The 18,488-nt window shown below is 43.5% G+C and overlaps 1 protein-coding gene across 1 annotated transcript in view; it reads right to left on the bottom strand.

Moving 5' to 3' along the window:
• Positions 1 to 18,488, bottom strand: part of nell2a (neural EGFL like 2a) — a 79,161-nt gene that overhangs the window by 21,571 nt on the left and 39,102 nt on the right. The window contains exons 13-15 of the mRNA XM_047596899.1: positions 13,230 to 13,355; positions 3,285 to 3,407; positions 871 to 966 (exon numbers count right to left, since the gene is read on the bottom strand). Coding sequence (XP_047452855.1) covers positions 871 to 966; positions 3,285 to 3,407; positions 13,230 to 13,355 — 345 coding nt within the window. The remainder of the gene's footprint in view (positions 1 to 870; positions 967 to 3,284; positions 3,408 to 13,229; positions 13,356 to 18,488) is intronic.

The following is an 18,488-nucleotide window of genomic DNA, read 5'->3' on the forward strand; positions in this document are numbered from 1 at the left end:
TTCATTTGCTTTAAGACGGGCAGTAAAAGGGACGCCTCGTAAAAGGAAAAAAAAAAAAAAGAAAAAAGTTCTTTATGTGCAATCAATACCTGAACCAATGACAAAGCAGGGCGGCTCAGTTTACCTCATTCAAGCACACACTGAGAGAAGTGTCATGACTTTCTATTAGCTTGACCGCTTGTTTCCTGAAGGACACTCCAGAAGGTTGAAGCGGGGCTATGAGGACGGTGTCGCCGCTATGGATTAGACATATATTACACATCTAGTGCAACCACAAGGATTATACTCCCGCTCGGCTATTTCACATCACCAGCACCGCTCACATCCAAAGAAAAAATTCCATGCAGCGCTACGGCCTCCGCTATAAACGCCGGCTATGTTAATACTCGGTTAAGCTAACACGCCCTATCGATATTGTGCATCAGGAACTTGCGCGGCTGTGATGCGGCCGTGGCACGGAGCCTATGAGGAAAAAAAAACTGATTAATACGGGGCCCCGATATGAGGTAATTCCCATACTGCTGCAACTGCAGTTCAAATCCTCCGCCGCGCCGCTGGAAGAGGTACAAGCTCATTACTCACCGACGAGTGCGGACCCACGCAGCCGCGCGCATTTCGTGGACACACACACAGCCAGGAACACAAACACACACACACACACGCGTGCAGGCGAGTGCAAACCAGGGAAGAAACCGGGATTTAGTGAGCTCCGCAAAACGAGCCGAGATAATCGCAGCAAAAACTTCGATCCCACACACACCAATTGCATCACCCCCTTGCTTCTCGTCCCTTCTAGTGCATTCGTTCAAAGGTACTCCTTGACCCTTTTGAGGAAAGAAACGAGGGACTGGAAATGAAACGAACTCTCACCTGTTTCGCATCTCTTCCCAGTAAATCCCTGCTGGCAAACACAGTTGTTAGGCGAAACGCAGGTTCCCCCGTTCTGGCACAATCCGTCACACATTGCTGGAGATGCACAAGAGGAGAAGAGCCATTACTCACCAAGATTAACGAGCATTAACTATGCAATTAGACCAGCTGCAGCATATGTATTTGCATACTGAATAAGACCTAATTTGGTGGTGTGATTCATTATATGCTCGCGCGATATTATTCCGCGTGATTAATGTCTCTTACTGAGGTTAACTGAAAAATGTTCATTATCCACGGTTAGGCTGCCAGTTAATGTGTCCCCAAAACACAGAGAAGTCATTGAAGTTGACAGAGTAGAAATGGAAATAAATGAAATATATACACCAATCACACTGGGGCTGCTCGCGAATAAAGAGCAAGATGTACTGCCTAAAAGAAAGAATTCAGCAAATTAAGTACAACACAGGGCTTCAGATTAAGTCTGTTCCACGAGGCTGGCGAGCCGCAACAGACACATTTGGAGAGAATTTGCAAAATTGAGGCAAAGAATTGTGTTTGGGAGCTTTAAGCAAACCAGCAGCTTCTCACTGGAGAAGATTTAGTTCTTTCCTTCGACTAGGGATGGACATCGATATGATTTTATTGATACGGATGACATTATCGATTCTGCTCATCGATCCAATTCTTTATCGATTCATTTATTAATTCATCCTGTGAATTTTTGGTTTAGAGGTTTTATAGAGTTTCTAAACAGGAGATAAAAGCTTGTAAACAAACAGGAAATTGGTCACTGGATCGTCACTAGCGCTGCTCTGCTGAGACTTAACGGCTACAGCACTCGTTGACCTGAGATTGTCGAACACATGGCACTCTGGGTATTTAATGCCATGCTTCAGCATGCCGGTGGTGTTGCCGCCCTTGTTTGAAATTACAGCGCTGCATAAATTACATGTTGCGCTGTTACAGCCACTTCTGGTGAAGTCAGGGGAGGAAAGGAACCTGACTACGGTTTTCGGAAAGGCACAAATAACGTGTTTTTTACAAATACGAATAGTTTTGCAATTATTTGTATTGGAGAAGAAGACAAACATCCTATCAAAAAGCTGCCTTTTGTCATGTGACCACGCTGAATATTTGTGTGTCTACACTAAGTGACATTCAGGAGTCAATGTGAAATATTTCGACTCCATAACAGACGAGGCTCTGACTGGAGGAAACACAATTTAACTGCATCATTATTTTTGTCGAATAGATTTTTTTTTTTTTTACCTTAACTGGGTTGCAGAGACAGCATGTAAATTTTGAGAAGTGGAGTTTGACCAGGAGATTATCCCACTACGTTACAGTAGTATTGAGACGTCTGCAGTCAAATTCTCTCGTGTTAGGATTCATTCAGCACTTCAGTAATTCAAACTACTGGTGTATTGGTAATGGTAAATGGTCTTGCTTTTATATAGCACCTTTCTGCCTTTTGGTACTTTACAGTCACAGAGGCTCAGTGTCTTGCTCAAGGACGCTAATCTCTCTACCTACTGAGCCACCCACCCAATTGTCTCCCACAAGCAACAAATCATCATCACAGTCATGTTCTGCCCCTTCAACTCACCTAAATCACCTCTATTAGCTGCATTTAAAGCAAAACATCAACCAATATCGCATATATATACATAATTATTATAACGGATAATTAAACAATACTTTTTTTAACACTTACATATCCCAAATTACAAGTGTAACACCGAAAAATGGATTTTTACACCTATTTAGAATTTTATTCAAATACAAATACTTTTTTCCTTCAACAAATACAAATACTGGATGCACACCCCGCACATGATGTGAATGACGCACTTCGTCGTAGAGATTCAGCGCGAAAAGAATCGATGAGGGGAAACGATAACCATCAAGCATCAAAGAACTTTTAAAGAATCGTTTCTCGACGCCCGTCCCGACCTTGGACCATTGTTACGTTACTCCATTTGTTTTGCCCTTTGTTTTCGAACGACGCCCAGCACTCAGCATGACTAGTAACCTGAAGTTAATGTGGAAAATCTGTGCAGTTCCACCTTATATAGATTTCTAATAAAGGCATTGATTAACCAGCTGAGGTCAGGTCAATTTTCTAGTAGATAACAAATAGAGGCGCAAACAGAGAAAGACACGGCTCGACATAAAGACCTTTAATTTGCTCGCCTGACATGGACGCCCCTCGATTATTGAGGTGAGATCTTTATTTTGTAGGATTGATTTTTTTTTTTTCTCCTTTTAATTTTCAAAGCGGGTCACAGCGTGGTGTCCATGATGCACAGCGTGAATAGTTCCTGACCAAGGAAAGGTGGTCTGGTCCAATATGAAACCTAAATTTGTCGTTTGTTTGAAAACGCTGTCGGTGACGTAGGGGCGGGGCTTACCTTTGCACACCGTCCCGTTGCCGGTGTAGCCCGGCTTACAGGAGCAGCTGTGGCCCCCCACCATGTTGAAACACAGGGCATTCTCGTCGCAGTTGTGGAGTCCACTGAGGCACTCGTCGTGCTCTGAAAACACAACACACGTGAATCTCAGCAATTTCGTCAGTAATATATGTATGTGCATTCGTATAACTCGTCTTTCTGGAAAAAAAAAAAAAAAAAAAGACGCCGTTCAGGCACCATCCTCACATCTGCAAACAGCTGCTGCTTTCAAGAAAATAACACCTGATTAGAGAAAAGTGACTTGTTATTTTCCCTTTAAATATAAGGTACGAGCAGAGCCACCTGGTAATATGTTTTACTTTCCATTTAGAAAAAAACACGGTTCAGACTCTTGTTTTAAATGACGTGATATTCAGACAGCTCCGAGTCTAGTAATAAGAAAATCAGTGACCGACAGCCAACAGGAGGGTGACTCATTTCTCCTCCTCCCGTCAGTCCGTCTGTCATAAAAACCCGGCTTTTGCTGTAATTTGTTGTCACATCACGGGGGATGGTAATGCCTGAGCGACTGAGCTTTATAATAACCGAAAAGAAACTGTTTAATTTGTACAAACACACTCGAAAAGCATCTCATGTTATCACATTAAAGTAATTGGCCTTCAGTGTCGTAAATTGGAGCGAGCGAGGCGCTAAGTACCTGCGTGTTTTGAGCAAGTTTTACGCAGGGATAAACAAAATGGCCCTTTAGAAGCAGAACTCTCGAGAAAAAAATCTCCTCCCCTCTGTGTGCAAAACCCCAGGACACGATGCAAAGCCTGAAGGGGTAAAATACAATAAAATGAAAGCCCGGAGTAAAAGCTAATGTGCAAAAAAAGTCCAGAGTGCAAATACAGTAATCATACCACTTGAAAAAAAACTGCTGAGTAATGAAGAATGAAAATCATTTTTAACGTATTCTCCTTGTCACAGTATAACCCACACGATGTATTACCTTTATGAGACAGAAAAGCATTAGCTAGCAGGATAAAATCACAGCTAATTGTCATATATTTTACAGAAAGGAGCAGAATTTATAAGTAGGCCTCTTTGGACATTAAGTGCTGAAAATGAGACCATTTGAGGCTGCGGGAGAGAAGACTTTCTTTTTCGTGACGGTACCACTCCCCGTGTTTCTACTCGCTTTTTGTCGAGAGCCTGTGTTCGCAGACGAATGTGAGTCGATCTGTGCGGTGGCTGCCGGACCTCGCCGCTGCTCTACAACAAAATTACATTTAACTACAAAAATAATCTCTTCAGCAGCCTCCAGGTGCAACTCTTTTTTTGTCTAAGATTATAAGCATAATGTTTGTTGGACTTTCATGTTGACAACAGTGGATCACAAGCAGGGATTCAAACAAGTATGGCCCCTTTTAGATAATTAACATAGGTCTTAAACAGGGGGGGTCACAAAATCTTTGGTTGATTAGACATTTTTTATATATTCTTTAAATTTCCACCACATATTTAAATTTCTTTAAGTACACATTAATATGAATCCAACATGTTTTAGTAAAGGGATAAGGGATAGCTTAATATTGAATGCAAAATGATGATAATAATGTACATTTATAAATAGCACTAGGCTGAGTTTAATATAGAACACATGATAGTATCAGTTTGGGAGTCCTTGACCTGTAAAAACGTTGAAGACCCCTGTTATAAAGAGTAAAAAGGTGGTATCAGTATCTTAAAAAAAAAAAAAAAAATCTAAAAACATCAGTATGATTTGTCCTTTCAAAAAATACATGTATCTGGAATGTCGTCCGGAGTGAGTCAACGCTGTGTTTTGGAGGCTGAGCGATAAAGGTTTAAAGTTGAGTCCGTCAGACTGGGGTCACTTATTCAGTCCTTCTGATCTTATCTCCCGAAGCCTCCGTGTTTGTTTACATGGGTTTAGCTCTAACCCAGACACCACACCACCTGCAACACCAAGTTATGTGAAAAACCTCATTTGATGCTGGCTTAAGACTTAAACTAAACACTTATAGAGCAGTGTAGAGCATTTAAGCCCTTTTCCTTCGGAAGAGACGCGTCCTTCATCTGTCCCTGAACACAAAGGCAGATTTTTATCCCTCAGAGGTGCACGCAAAACATAAAGCCACTGTATTTTGAACATTCACATAAATATTGCTTTCTGCCTCGTACTTGCTTACCAAGCACTACACAAAGCTGAGGTGCCAAAAAACTTGCTGGACTCGTTTTAACCCCGTGAAATCCTTATTTAACACCACTGTAGACCAACATTAGCCACAAGGATGCAAAACAGTCACCCACTGTGAAAGGCAGTGGAAGGAGAGCTCTCTAACGACAGTCTTTGAACAGCATTTAGCAATTTAGCCAGAGAGTGGTTTTTCACCACATATTATCATGTGTTTATAGTGTAGATACAACGTTCAGAGGCGGCTGGGAGGATAAGAAGTCAACGAAATCTCTCAGAAAAGGTTACGACTCCGGGAAAACACAACCTCAAAGAGTTCAGTTATAAACTGGAGAAAATTGTTTGGTTATAAGTTCTAGTTATTTTAGTGGTTTTTGCTGTGCACCGAGCCCGGCAGGGGACGGGGATAAAAACCCTTCCCTTTCAGCCGTTGCCATCGTGCACATCTGAAGCAGATCTCCGGAGCATCCTTTAACCACGGAGACGCCGCGTCTCACCTGCTTATATGTATTTTACACCACAACTTGGGGCTTTTTTTTTTACTTTTTTTTTTTAAAATGCATGCGGTTATAAAAGACAGGGGAGATCTGAGGCCTGAAAAATGGCACCTGAAGAGTGAGAGGATCAGAATCCTGAATGCTTGTTGCAGGAGACCCGAGCTGCATCATCCATTTCCCTGCCATCATCCAATCCATTATATCTCCTGAACAGACCGTGGGCTCATCCAAATTGAAAGTGACATTGTGATGAGCTCCTCCATCGAGGGCGTGATGTATGTGTGCGTGCGTGCGTGAGTAGGACTGAAGGGCACTTAGGAGGGCTCTTCTCTTGTCGCTGCATCATATACACACATGCACGCGTGTACCAGGTGTTGGGGCAGAACTAAAGTCCGCTCATATGAAAACAGCAATAAGAGCACAGGAGAGGAAAGAGATTTTTTTTCCTTTATTTTCAAGGTCACAGTGGTGCGGTGCGGTGCGGTGCGGTGCGGTGCGGTGCGGTGCCTTCGATTCCGACCTGGACCTTGCTGTGTGGAGTCTGCGTGTTCTCCCTGTATTTTTGCGTGGGTCCTCCCACCATCCAAAGACATGCTCATTGGCTCATTGGTGGTTCTAAATTGGCCATCGGTGCGAGTGTGAGTGGTTGTCTGTCTTCGAGCGTTAGCCCTGTGATAGACTGGAGACCTGGCCGGGATAGGCTTCAGCACCCCCGCGACCCTCTAGAGGACGAGCGGTTATAGAAGAATCAGAAGGTCACATCTGTCAAGGCAACAAACAGCCAGACATCAGTCTACACAGACAGGGCAGCAGAGCCACCAGGTGCTGTGTGTGTGTTATCACTATGGCCCTCCAGTTGAGTATTGGTTCCTTGTAATTTGGGTTATTTAGGAGTTTAGGGTTATTACACTCCTGCTCTCAGTGTAAGCGACTCCCAATTTAATCACCAACTAAATCCCTGAAATGCGTGCAGGGAAGTATTTCTTCGCTGACTGCTGCTGCTGCTGCTGCTGCTGCTGCTGCTGCTCGGGCTGTAGACAGATAAACAATCAATTATGTACAGCCTGTCACCAGGGATCTCTCTCCAGCCGGCCGTTTCTCTTCCTACTTGACTCCCTCCGCCTTCTGCCAAAACAACACCAGACCTCGGTCGGGTCTGACCTCAGGCTTCACTCCTCAAAACAATGTAAACAGGAATTTAATGTTACAATTACAGGCCTGAAAGGATGATTATCTCACGATGCGTGCAGCATGACAAAGTCTGCCGTCCGGCTACTGTGACCGCAGGATGGGAAAATGAAAAAAAACAAACAAACAAACAAAAAAGAAAAACACTGCAGCCGACACATTATTATCATTGTTATTTGGATAAAATGTTGCTGTTGCCAGTGTGAACTGATTCATTATATTTTTAATGCGCTTCACTCTGAGGACACTTTTCCTCAAGTCATTAAATGTACGTCACTTAGCCTTTTAACAGCAAGGAATTATAAACACATTAATTAGGATGATTATTGTGCGCACCAAATGGCACCACTGCTGGCGTGAATAGCAGCTTCAAAGCATCTACTTTGTGAGCCAAAAAAGCGCCATTTCATGGAACGTTTCATGCGCTGTTTTACTTGATGAACATGTGAATAAGCACTGGTGCTCTGTGAATATTAGGGCAATAACAGCGTTGAGTATTTCAAAATTGGTTTCATTAAACCACAAGTGACCACATGTTCAAAACCTCTTCATAACATTATGCAGTGGATATATAACACAATTTTCATATTTATCCACATCACAATACATGAGCTACTATGACATAAATATGAAACTTAAAGCTACCCTGGGGTTTTAGACTACTGTACCAGTAGTGCTAAGGGGCATGTTATTTTTTCCTTGCACCTGCAGCAATTTAAGACACAGGTCTTCAACTGGGGATCCACAACCCCTAGGGGGTCAACAGGGGTACTGCAGGGGCGGGTCGCAAAAAATCTTTGGTTGATTAGACATTTTTCATATATATATATATATATTTTTTTTTTCTTTTTTTAATTTTCCCCACAAAACTTAAATTTGTTTAAATGCACATTAATCCAACATATTTTAACGAAGGGATAGATCGAGGTCATCTTTCAGTCAACACTCATTCAGCGATATAGGAGCTGTCTCCACAGGCAGAGTGCCACACTAGACCTGTCAATCTTAGCCTCCTGTACACGGTAGGACCCGCCCCAATCGCATATTACACGCCGACTTTCTCGCAATTTGCCAAGAGCCTATTCAGTCCCAAAGTGAAACCCAGACGTAGGCAGCAAAAGCTAACAGCGCAGCTCGCTCCCATCAACCAACTGAGGCCAAAATGTTTTGGTGGTTCACTGACCCTACTACATTTAGCTGTGTGTAAAGGTAAAGGTATGTATATTTATGGCAGTTGCACAGTCACCCTACTGAAATTTGAGCCTGTATTATCTGAATAGCTTAATATTGAATGCAAAATGATGATAATAATGTATATTTATAAATAGCACCAGGCCGAGTTTAATATATAACAGGTATAGTAAGTAGGTCCCTACTTGATCTCCCCATCAGTTTGGGGTCCTTGGCCTGAAAAACATTGAACATTGACCCCTGATTTAAGATATAAATCAATAAAAATGGGACAATTAAATAGGTACATGGCCCAGACTGTTCTAAGTCCAACTTTCCTTGTTCAGTCAGAAATGTATTGGCTAGGAAAAACCTTCACCTGAGCTGGAACGGCCATTTGAGTTGTCGGACTTAAAGTCTCCTTTTCTGATCTCCGTTGTTGACAAACCCCCTGCTCCACGTCTGGCCTCTGTCCATCCCTTCCTCCCCCTTTCCGTCCACCCCTGCACCGGTTCCTCAGCCTCAGGGGCTCGGGTCTGGTTATCACAGGATTAGAACAAGGACACACACACCGCATACACACCTCGAGAACAAGCGTACGCATGCACCTACGCACCTAGCACGCGCGCGCACACACACACACACACCTCAGGACAGCCTTCTTTAATAACATTCAAACGGAGAGCACAACCAATCTGCTACCTTTCATGGATTAGCAGCTAATCTCACAGAGCGAGGAGCACCTCAGGCACTTTGGGGAAAAGAGTAGAGGGGAAGAAAGAGGAGGAATCTTGACCTTCAAGATCAAGGATAAAGTGCCAGTCAAAGAGGAGGGCAAAGAAAGTTCGGGATGTTTCTTTTGCTAAAGGCTCCTCCCGACAGATACAGACCCTCGGCTGTGTCGGGACATTTTGCTGAACATATTTCTTTTAAACAAGTACAAGAAGTCCACATGTTCCAGACCCACCGCCAGCTGGGATGTGAACCCGGCGCCTCCCTCGCTGCAGGTGGCCTTAAAATACGGACTAACGTCTGAGCTCGCCTGACCCCCTGACAAGCAGGGGAGAAATAAAACCAGGGCTCCATGCTGTTACTCCCGTTCTCAAATCTGCGGATCAGTCCTTTAATACACCGTTCTGCGCATAAACACTGAGCCATGAAATGAGCTGGGTTCAACTTAATCCTCTTTTACCGAGCAGACTGGTTCACATGCAACCCTGTAACGCACGTGGAAAATATGGCATCGATACCGGGACCATTGTTTCTGCTGAGCGCGCGATTCGTTAATTGGTGAAAGCCATTGCAGATGATAAAGACGGTCGTATATCACGCGAATGTACAACGTCAATAGGTGGTGAAACGGGGGCGGTTTAATGTTTCCTTCCACAGATGCAATATTTCATCTGCGGGCAACTTGGAGGAATCAGCAACCCCCCTGGACTCTTTTCAAACACAAGCAGATGTTCAATTGCTTTTCATAAGCGGTAGACTCCTGCAGTCAGTAACTTAGCATCTTCCTATTTTTACTGTCGATTAACTGCCTCCAACACTACAGAGGTGACATTAAACTCAATGTATTGACACACGTTAAGTGATTTCCTATAGGGTGCTGTTCAAGATTTTATTTTATTTTATTTATTTCATGTCACTGCTGATACATAATTTGGCCATAACCAGCTTTCCCCACGTCGTCGTGTTCAGCGGCAGTGAGAGCCGCGACGGCGGATCCGTGGGAGATCTCGGTCCAGTGACTCGGCGGAGAGATCACGCCGGCAATTTGACTGACGCAGGGAAAAAGTCATTACATCAGGCCTTTCCATAAGCCTCAGTTTAATCACACAAATTGACTTTTATAAGGAGACGCGGAGCTGTGTATTACACTATAGTGACTTGAAGGCATTTTAATGGGGAACTGCATAAAATACAGCGACACAATTTAATCCACTGGGTTTTGTGGGAATTAATCTTCATTATGAATCTGGCGGAGGAGCACACAGCGGAGGAAAGACAAATGAGTAAAACAATAAAAGTTGCCCGGAGCTGCGAAGACTAGAGAAAACACGGTGAGTGAAATCACATAAGGTTCAGTGGCTGTCTAAAGATAATACGGAAAAGGACTGAGTAAGCAAGGAGGCTACTTTCTCTAAATAAATCACACCAAGAAAGGAAAATAGACGAATGTGCCTTTGTCCCGACAATGAAACCTATTCCTTAATCTCTCCTCTAACTTGTTTATGCCTTTCGGAAGCCTGTTCATAAAAAGACACAAATCCTCAACTTCGCTCTGTTATTCCCTGATTTCCATTGACAAGGGAAGGGAGGAAGTCTACAGGGATGGCAGATGGAGCAGGAAATGGGAGTTTTCAAAAGGGTGCTCTCCGAGCCTCACAGCTTTAATTCAAACTCCAATGGCACGGCAGGAAGGCTGCGGGCCCAAATCCTGTAGCACGGAGCGCAGGCGGCAGCCAGCTTCTTCACCGCCATGCCGCTGAGTTAGTTTGCATTGGCGTAAATTGCTTTTTTAATTACGGGCACAGAGGAAATGCAGCATGTTGCCTCCTCTTCAGAAATGATTCACACAGGGAGCTACTTAGCATCGCATCGTGTTTCACAAGCTGCAAATAAGCGCTGAGGAATGAGGCAGATCGGCTCGTCGCCGGTGAACGACACCGCGTCACTCTCAGTGAAAGACGTTACATCACAGAGGGATCAATGACTCACGTTTCTGTCACGTATTTTACTTTAAGTACATTTTCTATTAATAAAAAAAGCTTGCCACCTTTTTTTTAAACATTACAAACAATTCTTTACGTTTTTCTGCAGCCATAGACATAAAAGACATAAAAGAGGTTCTGGATAATAATGGTCACAACAGATCCTGTCATCAGGGTAATTTCTGAAAGGTGACACTGCCATAGAGATTTTCAAATATATATATATTTTGCCACTTTAAACAACACAAGGCAAAGATCAGTCTAGTTCTATTATATTTGAGTGAGGGAAGATATCTCGTCGATCAATATCTTCAGAGCGCTGCAACTCACATCAAAGGACGGATAAACAGAACCAAGGGTCAAGGAAAGAACATGCCTGCTTGATTTTAGAGTGAACCGTCCCTTTAAAATATGTCTCCGGCATTGTACTATCTCATCCTTTGTTCAGTAACAGATCGTTTTACACACAAGTCACCACCTGCTTATTGCTGGGTCTCATTCAAGTCCTGTACGTACACAGCTTTACAAGATTGGAGCTAGAACAATCCTACATATCAGCTGATTAAATAAATATAAGTTTTGACTGCGAGTAAACCAAGAAATCTTACACACTATCTAAGCACCAGAACTAGATTTGATCCCCCCCAAGCTTTAAATCAGGCAGCGTTAGATTCGGAAAGACCTGAAAAACAACCAAGAATTGTATAATTTTCAGCTGAATTTACAATATGCAAATTAGGAGAAAGCACACGGCTCGCGGGGGCCGGGCGGTCGAGTATGAGCCACCACACTCATTCTTCCAGTCCACAGCCCTTAAATCTGTCATCTCTAATAGGAGGACATACATACTCAAAATAATAAAGGAGCAAGGCAGTGTCCTATAACATCTGTAGATTTAAGTAGCCTCAATGGGGACTTCCAGGCCAAAGGAACCGTTGTTCCCTCATTTATCAAACAGCTTACTAATAACCATGTGCTGGGTTTAGCAACCCACACTTGTAGTGACCTTGTGTTGGAAAGGCCGCAGCTAAAAAAACAACTCGTGCAGTCCTAGACAAGTACTGTATTTTTACTGGTGGTTCAGACAGGATGATGTAACGCGGGTGTATTTTTCTTATATGTAACAGTGAATAACATCTAGCGGTGGATGTTGTTAGGGCCAGGCTACCACCCCAATCATCCACAACATAGACAGAGAAACAACAAAGACTTGGTTTGCTTTTGAAATTGACTTTGGTTTCAACTTTGATCAGGAACAAATGGGTCTGCCGCCTCCACTCACAGTCTTGCTGTTTCTCAGGTTCTCTGTGACTTCCTTTCTCCTTGTCACACACACGAGTACTTTCGCACACCATACGATGACTGTACACACACGGAGTCCGCAGACATTTTGGCTCGTCCAAACAGGCCTGAAGCCGAGCGCTTTTTTCTTTCTTTCTCTCTTTCTTTGTTCAAAGGGAAAGGATTAAAATCTCACCAACTATGAGAGTCACTGTCATGAAGTCCAGAACTGAATTATCTCGCGACGGAGCCGCGTCGAAGTTTTCTTTCAAAGTAAATTTGTGCAATTATGCAGTTTAACAAAGCATGAAGATAGATATGCTTTGTAATCTACACAATGCAAATGCAATATGAAATTGATTCAACACTTTCACTGTTCAGCATTTTCTCTGCAATTAGCTCGTGATGAATCATGGATCACGGAGCGAGGCTGGTATTGATCTCGGCGTGTGCGTTATATTTTAATGTGGGGCTTGTAACCAGAGTAAACCGATGGAAGGAAATCAAACTGTGACACTACACACTCGCAAATGCACGCAGTGTGTGTATTTGTAGGGTGACAAGGCCAGTGTGTAACCAGGTGATGTCTGAACATGAGAAAGGACGTGTAGCACACGGCCTACAGAGTGTTTTGAAGGTATTGCTTGACAACTTCACTGCACTCTGATGTGAATAAGCTTCAGTGTTTCTACCTGAATGCCTGAGTTCTTCTTCCACAACGTCCTCAGAAATCTGTGCATCTCCAGCATCTGTATGTCTACAACTTGAAAATTTGCGTCTTACAAATCCCTACACACAAAATGGCGGCGCGGGGAGCTGAAGCTCGCGGAGTCAGAATAAAAGGCAGAGCCTTCTCTACTTGATTCCAGCCAGCCAAAAGGCCAGCGGAGGAACTCACCTGTGCAGGAATAGTCATCGATCCTGATGTAGCCCGTGTGGCAGATGCACATAAAGGAACCGGGGGTGTTGACGCACATGGTGTTCTCCCTGCAGTAGTGCTTCCCCTCGGCGCACTCATCAATATCTGAAGAGAGGGGGAGAACAAAGCTGAGTGAGACGCGCGTTGCTGTCACAGTATTCTGTCTGCTGGAGGCACGACTAATGAAACCGTTACCACTTATGTTGATGGCTGACATTTCTCACCTATCCATCCACATGTCCTAATTACTGCAGCCCTTACGGTGCTTTGTCACGTGAACATAAACATATGCTCTGTCATCAAGGAAGCGCCTGCACAGCATCGCTATGGAGGGCCGATCTTGTGTTATGCTGCTGCTTATTTCGGGTGTTTCCCCCATCCTGGGAACCACCTCGCGCAGTTTGTTCTAGTTCTCGCCACGCGCGGCTCCTAAAGGCTCCTGCACAGCCAGCGGCAAAGGGCCATTTGTCTTCATCAGCGGGAGACAGAGGTCGAAATGCAGAAGGTCCGTGAGAGGTGGGCGCCGAAGCACTTAAGGTTGCGCCGCTCGATTTTCAATGTATTAAAAGTAAAACACTCCACACAGCTGCTTTTGCCCTGTTCATTCAGCACATTTCAGTGCTTTGACCGGTCTTTATAATTTTATGCTTTGTAAATAGATACTTTAGGGCGAGAATTATTCCGCTGGATATGCTCATTTAGCAGGGTCTGCACGCGGGCATTTTCACTGATTTAATCCGTGCTCAGTTCAGGGGAGCAATGTCGGGCACACGTAAGGTCATCAAAGAAATGATAATGATGCTGCAGGAGAGTATCAGTCGCGCACTGTCTGCATATATCCGCAAGAAGTCTAATCAACCAAAATGCTATAAGTCAGAGGTCTTCAACATTTTTCAGACCAAGGACCCTCAAACCGATGAGAGATTAAGTAGGGACCCCCTACGTACTGTGTGTGTTCTATTTCATATTAACCTCGGACCAGTGCTAGTGTAATGTTAAGCTATTCAAATAATACACAGGCTCAAGTGTTCTTTTTTTTTATTTCAAACATGTGCAACAGTAGGGTGGCTGTGCAACTGCCGTACACATAAAGATACAACATAAACTGTGTTTTGTGTGTGTGTGTTTATAGCTTAGACTGACAGGTGCGCTGTTGAGACAGCTCCTGTATCACTGAATGAGTGACGACTGAAATATAATCTCTTCTGCCTCCATTTATCCATTTACTAAAATGTTAAAGGGTATTCCAAAAATTAAGATTTTTGGGGGAAAATTAAAAAAAAAAAAAAAAAAAAAAATTGTAAAAATGTCTTATCAACCAAAGATCTTGCGACTGCCCTCCAGTACCTCCGTGGACACCCTAGGGGTTGCAGACCCCCTGTTGAAGACCAATGCTATAAGTGAACATGGCCTTTAATTTGCCTGACTGAATTTCTACTATTTATCACAACAAAGTATACAGAACGTTAGGCAGGAAAATAACACACCTATCCATACATGACAAATGTAAAAAAAAAAACTGTTTTTGTAAACTGGAACAGAGCATTGATCTACCTTGAGGACAACTTCACGACTGAACAGACAAGCAATCTGTCTGTGTTTGACTACTGAGATATCCTTCATTCTCATGCTGCTCGCTCTACCTCAAACACCTTGATGCAGTTTATCATTGTGCTTTGCATTTCATTACAGGAGATGAATTTCACACTCATCACAGTGTACTGTTTGAAACAGTCTGGCGAAAAAGAAGAGAACCGCACTCTATCATATTATTTATAAAGGTCTCCTGTAAAAGCTACCTCAGTGTATCTCTTCTCTTCTTCAATTTAAAACCAGTGCTCACCAGACCGAATCTCATGACTGCTCAATACTACATTACAGAGGATTTTAAAACTTAAATGTCCCAGGCCACTGGCTGACCTTTTATCTAAAATTTATGACGGTACGTACGTACGTGATACCAATACTAGTATCGTTATCTAGTACTGACAGTAATCCATTTCTGGTCCAGTACTGCCGCCTTGTACTCAGTGCACCCATTCTCTTTCAGGAACGTATTACACAGACAGAATCTAGGACGCTATGTGGCTATCGTCATCTGCATAGGTGGGTAGTTGGACAGTAATACATCGGTAAGCTGTAAGCAAACCGCCAACAAACCAGAGAGAAGAAGAAGAAGAAGAAGAAGGCAGGTGGTGGTAGGCAGGTTAGCTGGTTGTCTGTTAGCTAAGACAAGTGTTTCTGATGCAATCGCAGTAAAATAGACCTAAGCCTATTCCAGCCTGGAAGACACTGAGGTGCAACACAACCGCCCTATAAAAAGAATATCTGCAAGACACGGTGAATTGCTGGAACGACATGTACTACATCCTAATATTATGTAGCATGATCCCGCAGTCTCTCACTGTGCAGAAGAAGGCTCTGCTTGGGTCTGAACATGAGCTCTCCACTGCCTACCAAGTAGACGCTCTGGCACTGTTTGAGGAATTAACCAAGAAAAATGAGTTTCCGTGATCCCGAGGAACAGCGAGGGCTGCGTGTGACATTCAAATAACAAAGCTGTCAAAAATGCATCCCCAACGTACATGTACGGCTAGATAAAGATTAGTTCTGGGGATTTCCGCAACCTACAGCCAAACAGCAACTGAATAACTAATATAATTATAGGACTGAAATGCTGTTCATCCATTCACCTCGAGCTAATTGATTTACTGTCTACTAAAGTCAATTTCTGTCACTACAGAAACTGCGGTAGCTGCTGCCAAGAGTGGTTAACATTTCCACATGCATCAGTGACATATGATTTTAGATCTATTATATCTGCAAGCTGCCTTACGACAATTTGCCATTCTGCTGCTGCTTTTCACAAACATAACGAGATGGACAGACAGCGATGTAATAAATTCAACCCTTAAATGAGTTAGTCTTTAGTTTCTCTTTAGCTGAAACACCATCCATCCACTCAGCTGTGAGGAATGAGGCTAATGCTCACGTTGCTCCGTCTGTGCTGGATTATTTGTGGTGTTGGATGCGATAAATCAATGGTGTGTCAGGACTGTTTCGGCGAGTAATTAAAACTTAGCTAGGGCAGCCTTAAGATTATTATTTATTAGACCATCCTTTGTGTTCCTCGCCCCTACGATTCCAGATTTGGATCCATATTAGCTGTTTCCTTAGCAACGGCTATTCGTGGGTTCTAAACAGCAAAAGCAGCCAAACCTTCAGACAGAAGATGTATAACACTGCCAGGGTAAACAAAATTATCTTGATAATGTGATGCAATCAAATGCAAGTCAATGCAAATACAAGTCAAACTGAACCAACCCAGCCATGTAATGTGCTCTGGAGGGATCTTTTTTTTTTTTTCCACTATTGACACTGCTGGTCAAATGTAGGCATTTTCTGAGAGACGAGTCCCACAGTCCTTGACACTAGCAATTTATTATTCATTCACTATATTCAGTGTCTGCGAAAGTGCAAGAGGAGATTCACCCCTGAATAAGTTCTTTGCCAGATGCTTTTGCGAAGAGCACTTGAAATTGAATTTCAATAGATATGCATTGGCATTCACTCGGCTCCCGTGTCCTTGGGTAGAGCGCCGCCCACCGCATCGCAAGCTAGGAGCTCAACACCTGTCTACAACTGTGGCATTCACATCTCTTTGGTCCTCGTCCTCTCACAGCCCCATCAATACTTGTTTCCTTCAGCTATTCAGGAGCTTCACAGACAAATGAAGCGGGCGCACAATCACCACCCATGAAAGTGCACGCGTCCTTCACTAAATGAATGGAACCTAATTAAAACCCTGACTAAAAGAGAAAAACAGAGGAATGTGGAGAGGGTATGAAGAAATTGGAAGTGGAGGGGAAGGGCAGACAGCAGGCCAGGTGAATAAAAGAACAGGATTAGAGACAAATACAGAGTCACAACATGCTATTGTGTAGCCCTAGATAGAAAAAGGGGGGGGACGTGAGACGGATGGGGAGAGAGCGAATGACTGGGAGAGATACGAGGGGCGGCGAGGAGAAAAGGGCAGACAACGATGTGGATTAAACACAGACAGATATATGAGAAAGAGCCAGTGTCAAGGAAAAGCGGTGGAGAGTGTGGAGTGTGTGAGACAGTTGAGATAGCAGGCGAGAGCGATTTAGAGAAGCAGAAGCAAAAGGCATCAACTGTCGCTGAAGAGACAGAAAGTAGGAGAACAAATACAGTCATGTCCACGGCGGTAACCTTGAGCCGAGATGCTAGGTGACAGCTTTCCGGCTTTCTGATTGGCCACCCGCGGCACGGCTTTGATTTAGAGCCTATTAAGTATAACCATCCATCCAGCCCCCGTTGACAGCGGTTACGTTTGCTAAAACAATATGTTAGGAGGTGAGATGATGAGGGGCACGGCACGGACGCGCGGGGAGAGCAACCATCTCCATCTCCATTAACGCACTCCATTTTCTTGATTGGCCTGTCAAATGGACACACGTGATGCGCAAAGCAAAGGACGCTGTCCAAGAGCCAGCGGTGAATGGAGCGCTCCGGGTCAATCTGTTGCCGTACGACGATGGATGGCTGGAAAACGCCAGCGTTTTTCCTTCTTTTTTTTTTTAACCTTTACACGTTTCAGTGTACCGAGTGAATCAATCATAGTCGTATCTGTGGAGGGTGATGAGCTTTGCATTACTTGATGTGCATGTAATTTCATTACTGTTTATATATTATGGTTTAAACAATATTTCTGTCGTCAGCTCTATTTATCACTACAGTTATACATGAGTATTACGTGTTTGTTTACAAAACTACGCTAAATACAAATTCTTACTGGTAGGTCCCACCTCTTGGCGGCCATTTTGGTTACCAGGAAGTTCAAGCTAACAAGACAAGGAACCTTTTCAAATAAATGGTAAACAGGTCACCAGAATATATAAACTGCATGTAAAGAATCACCAGACAAATATAACAAAAAAACTGATCAGAAAGTTAAATAAAGAGTATTTTATGCCCAAAGGTTTTACTTCTACTATGAATGCAACACCAAATTCACTGACGGCTGAATCCAGAGTGGGGCTCATCACCCCAGGGCATTCAAACAAATACAATGCTTATTAATGAAATGGATACAGTAGACCAAGAAAAATGATGTGTACTATTGATGTCTTGATCAGTATCTGGAGATCGGGACTGCCGCATTTTTAAAATGATTGGATCGGATCGGTTTGGGCACATAGCCAGGCCCACAGTCTT

Source organism: Mugil cephalus, chromosome 10 (genome assembly GCF_022458985.1).
Source record: "Mugil cephalus isolate CIBA_MC_2020 chromosome 10, CIBA_Mcephalus_1.1, whole genome shotgun sequence".
In the NCBI taxonomy this organism is placed as follows: domain Eukaryota; kingdom Metazoa; phylum Chordata; class Actinopteri; order Mugiliformes; family Mugilidae; genus Mugil; species Mugil cephalus.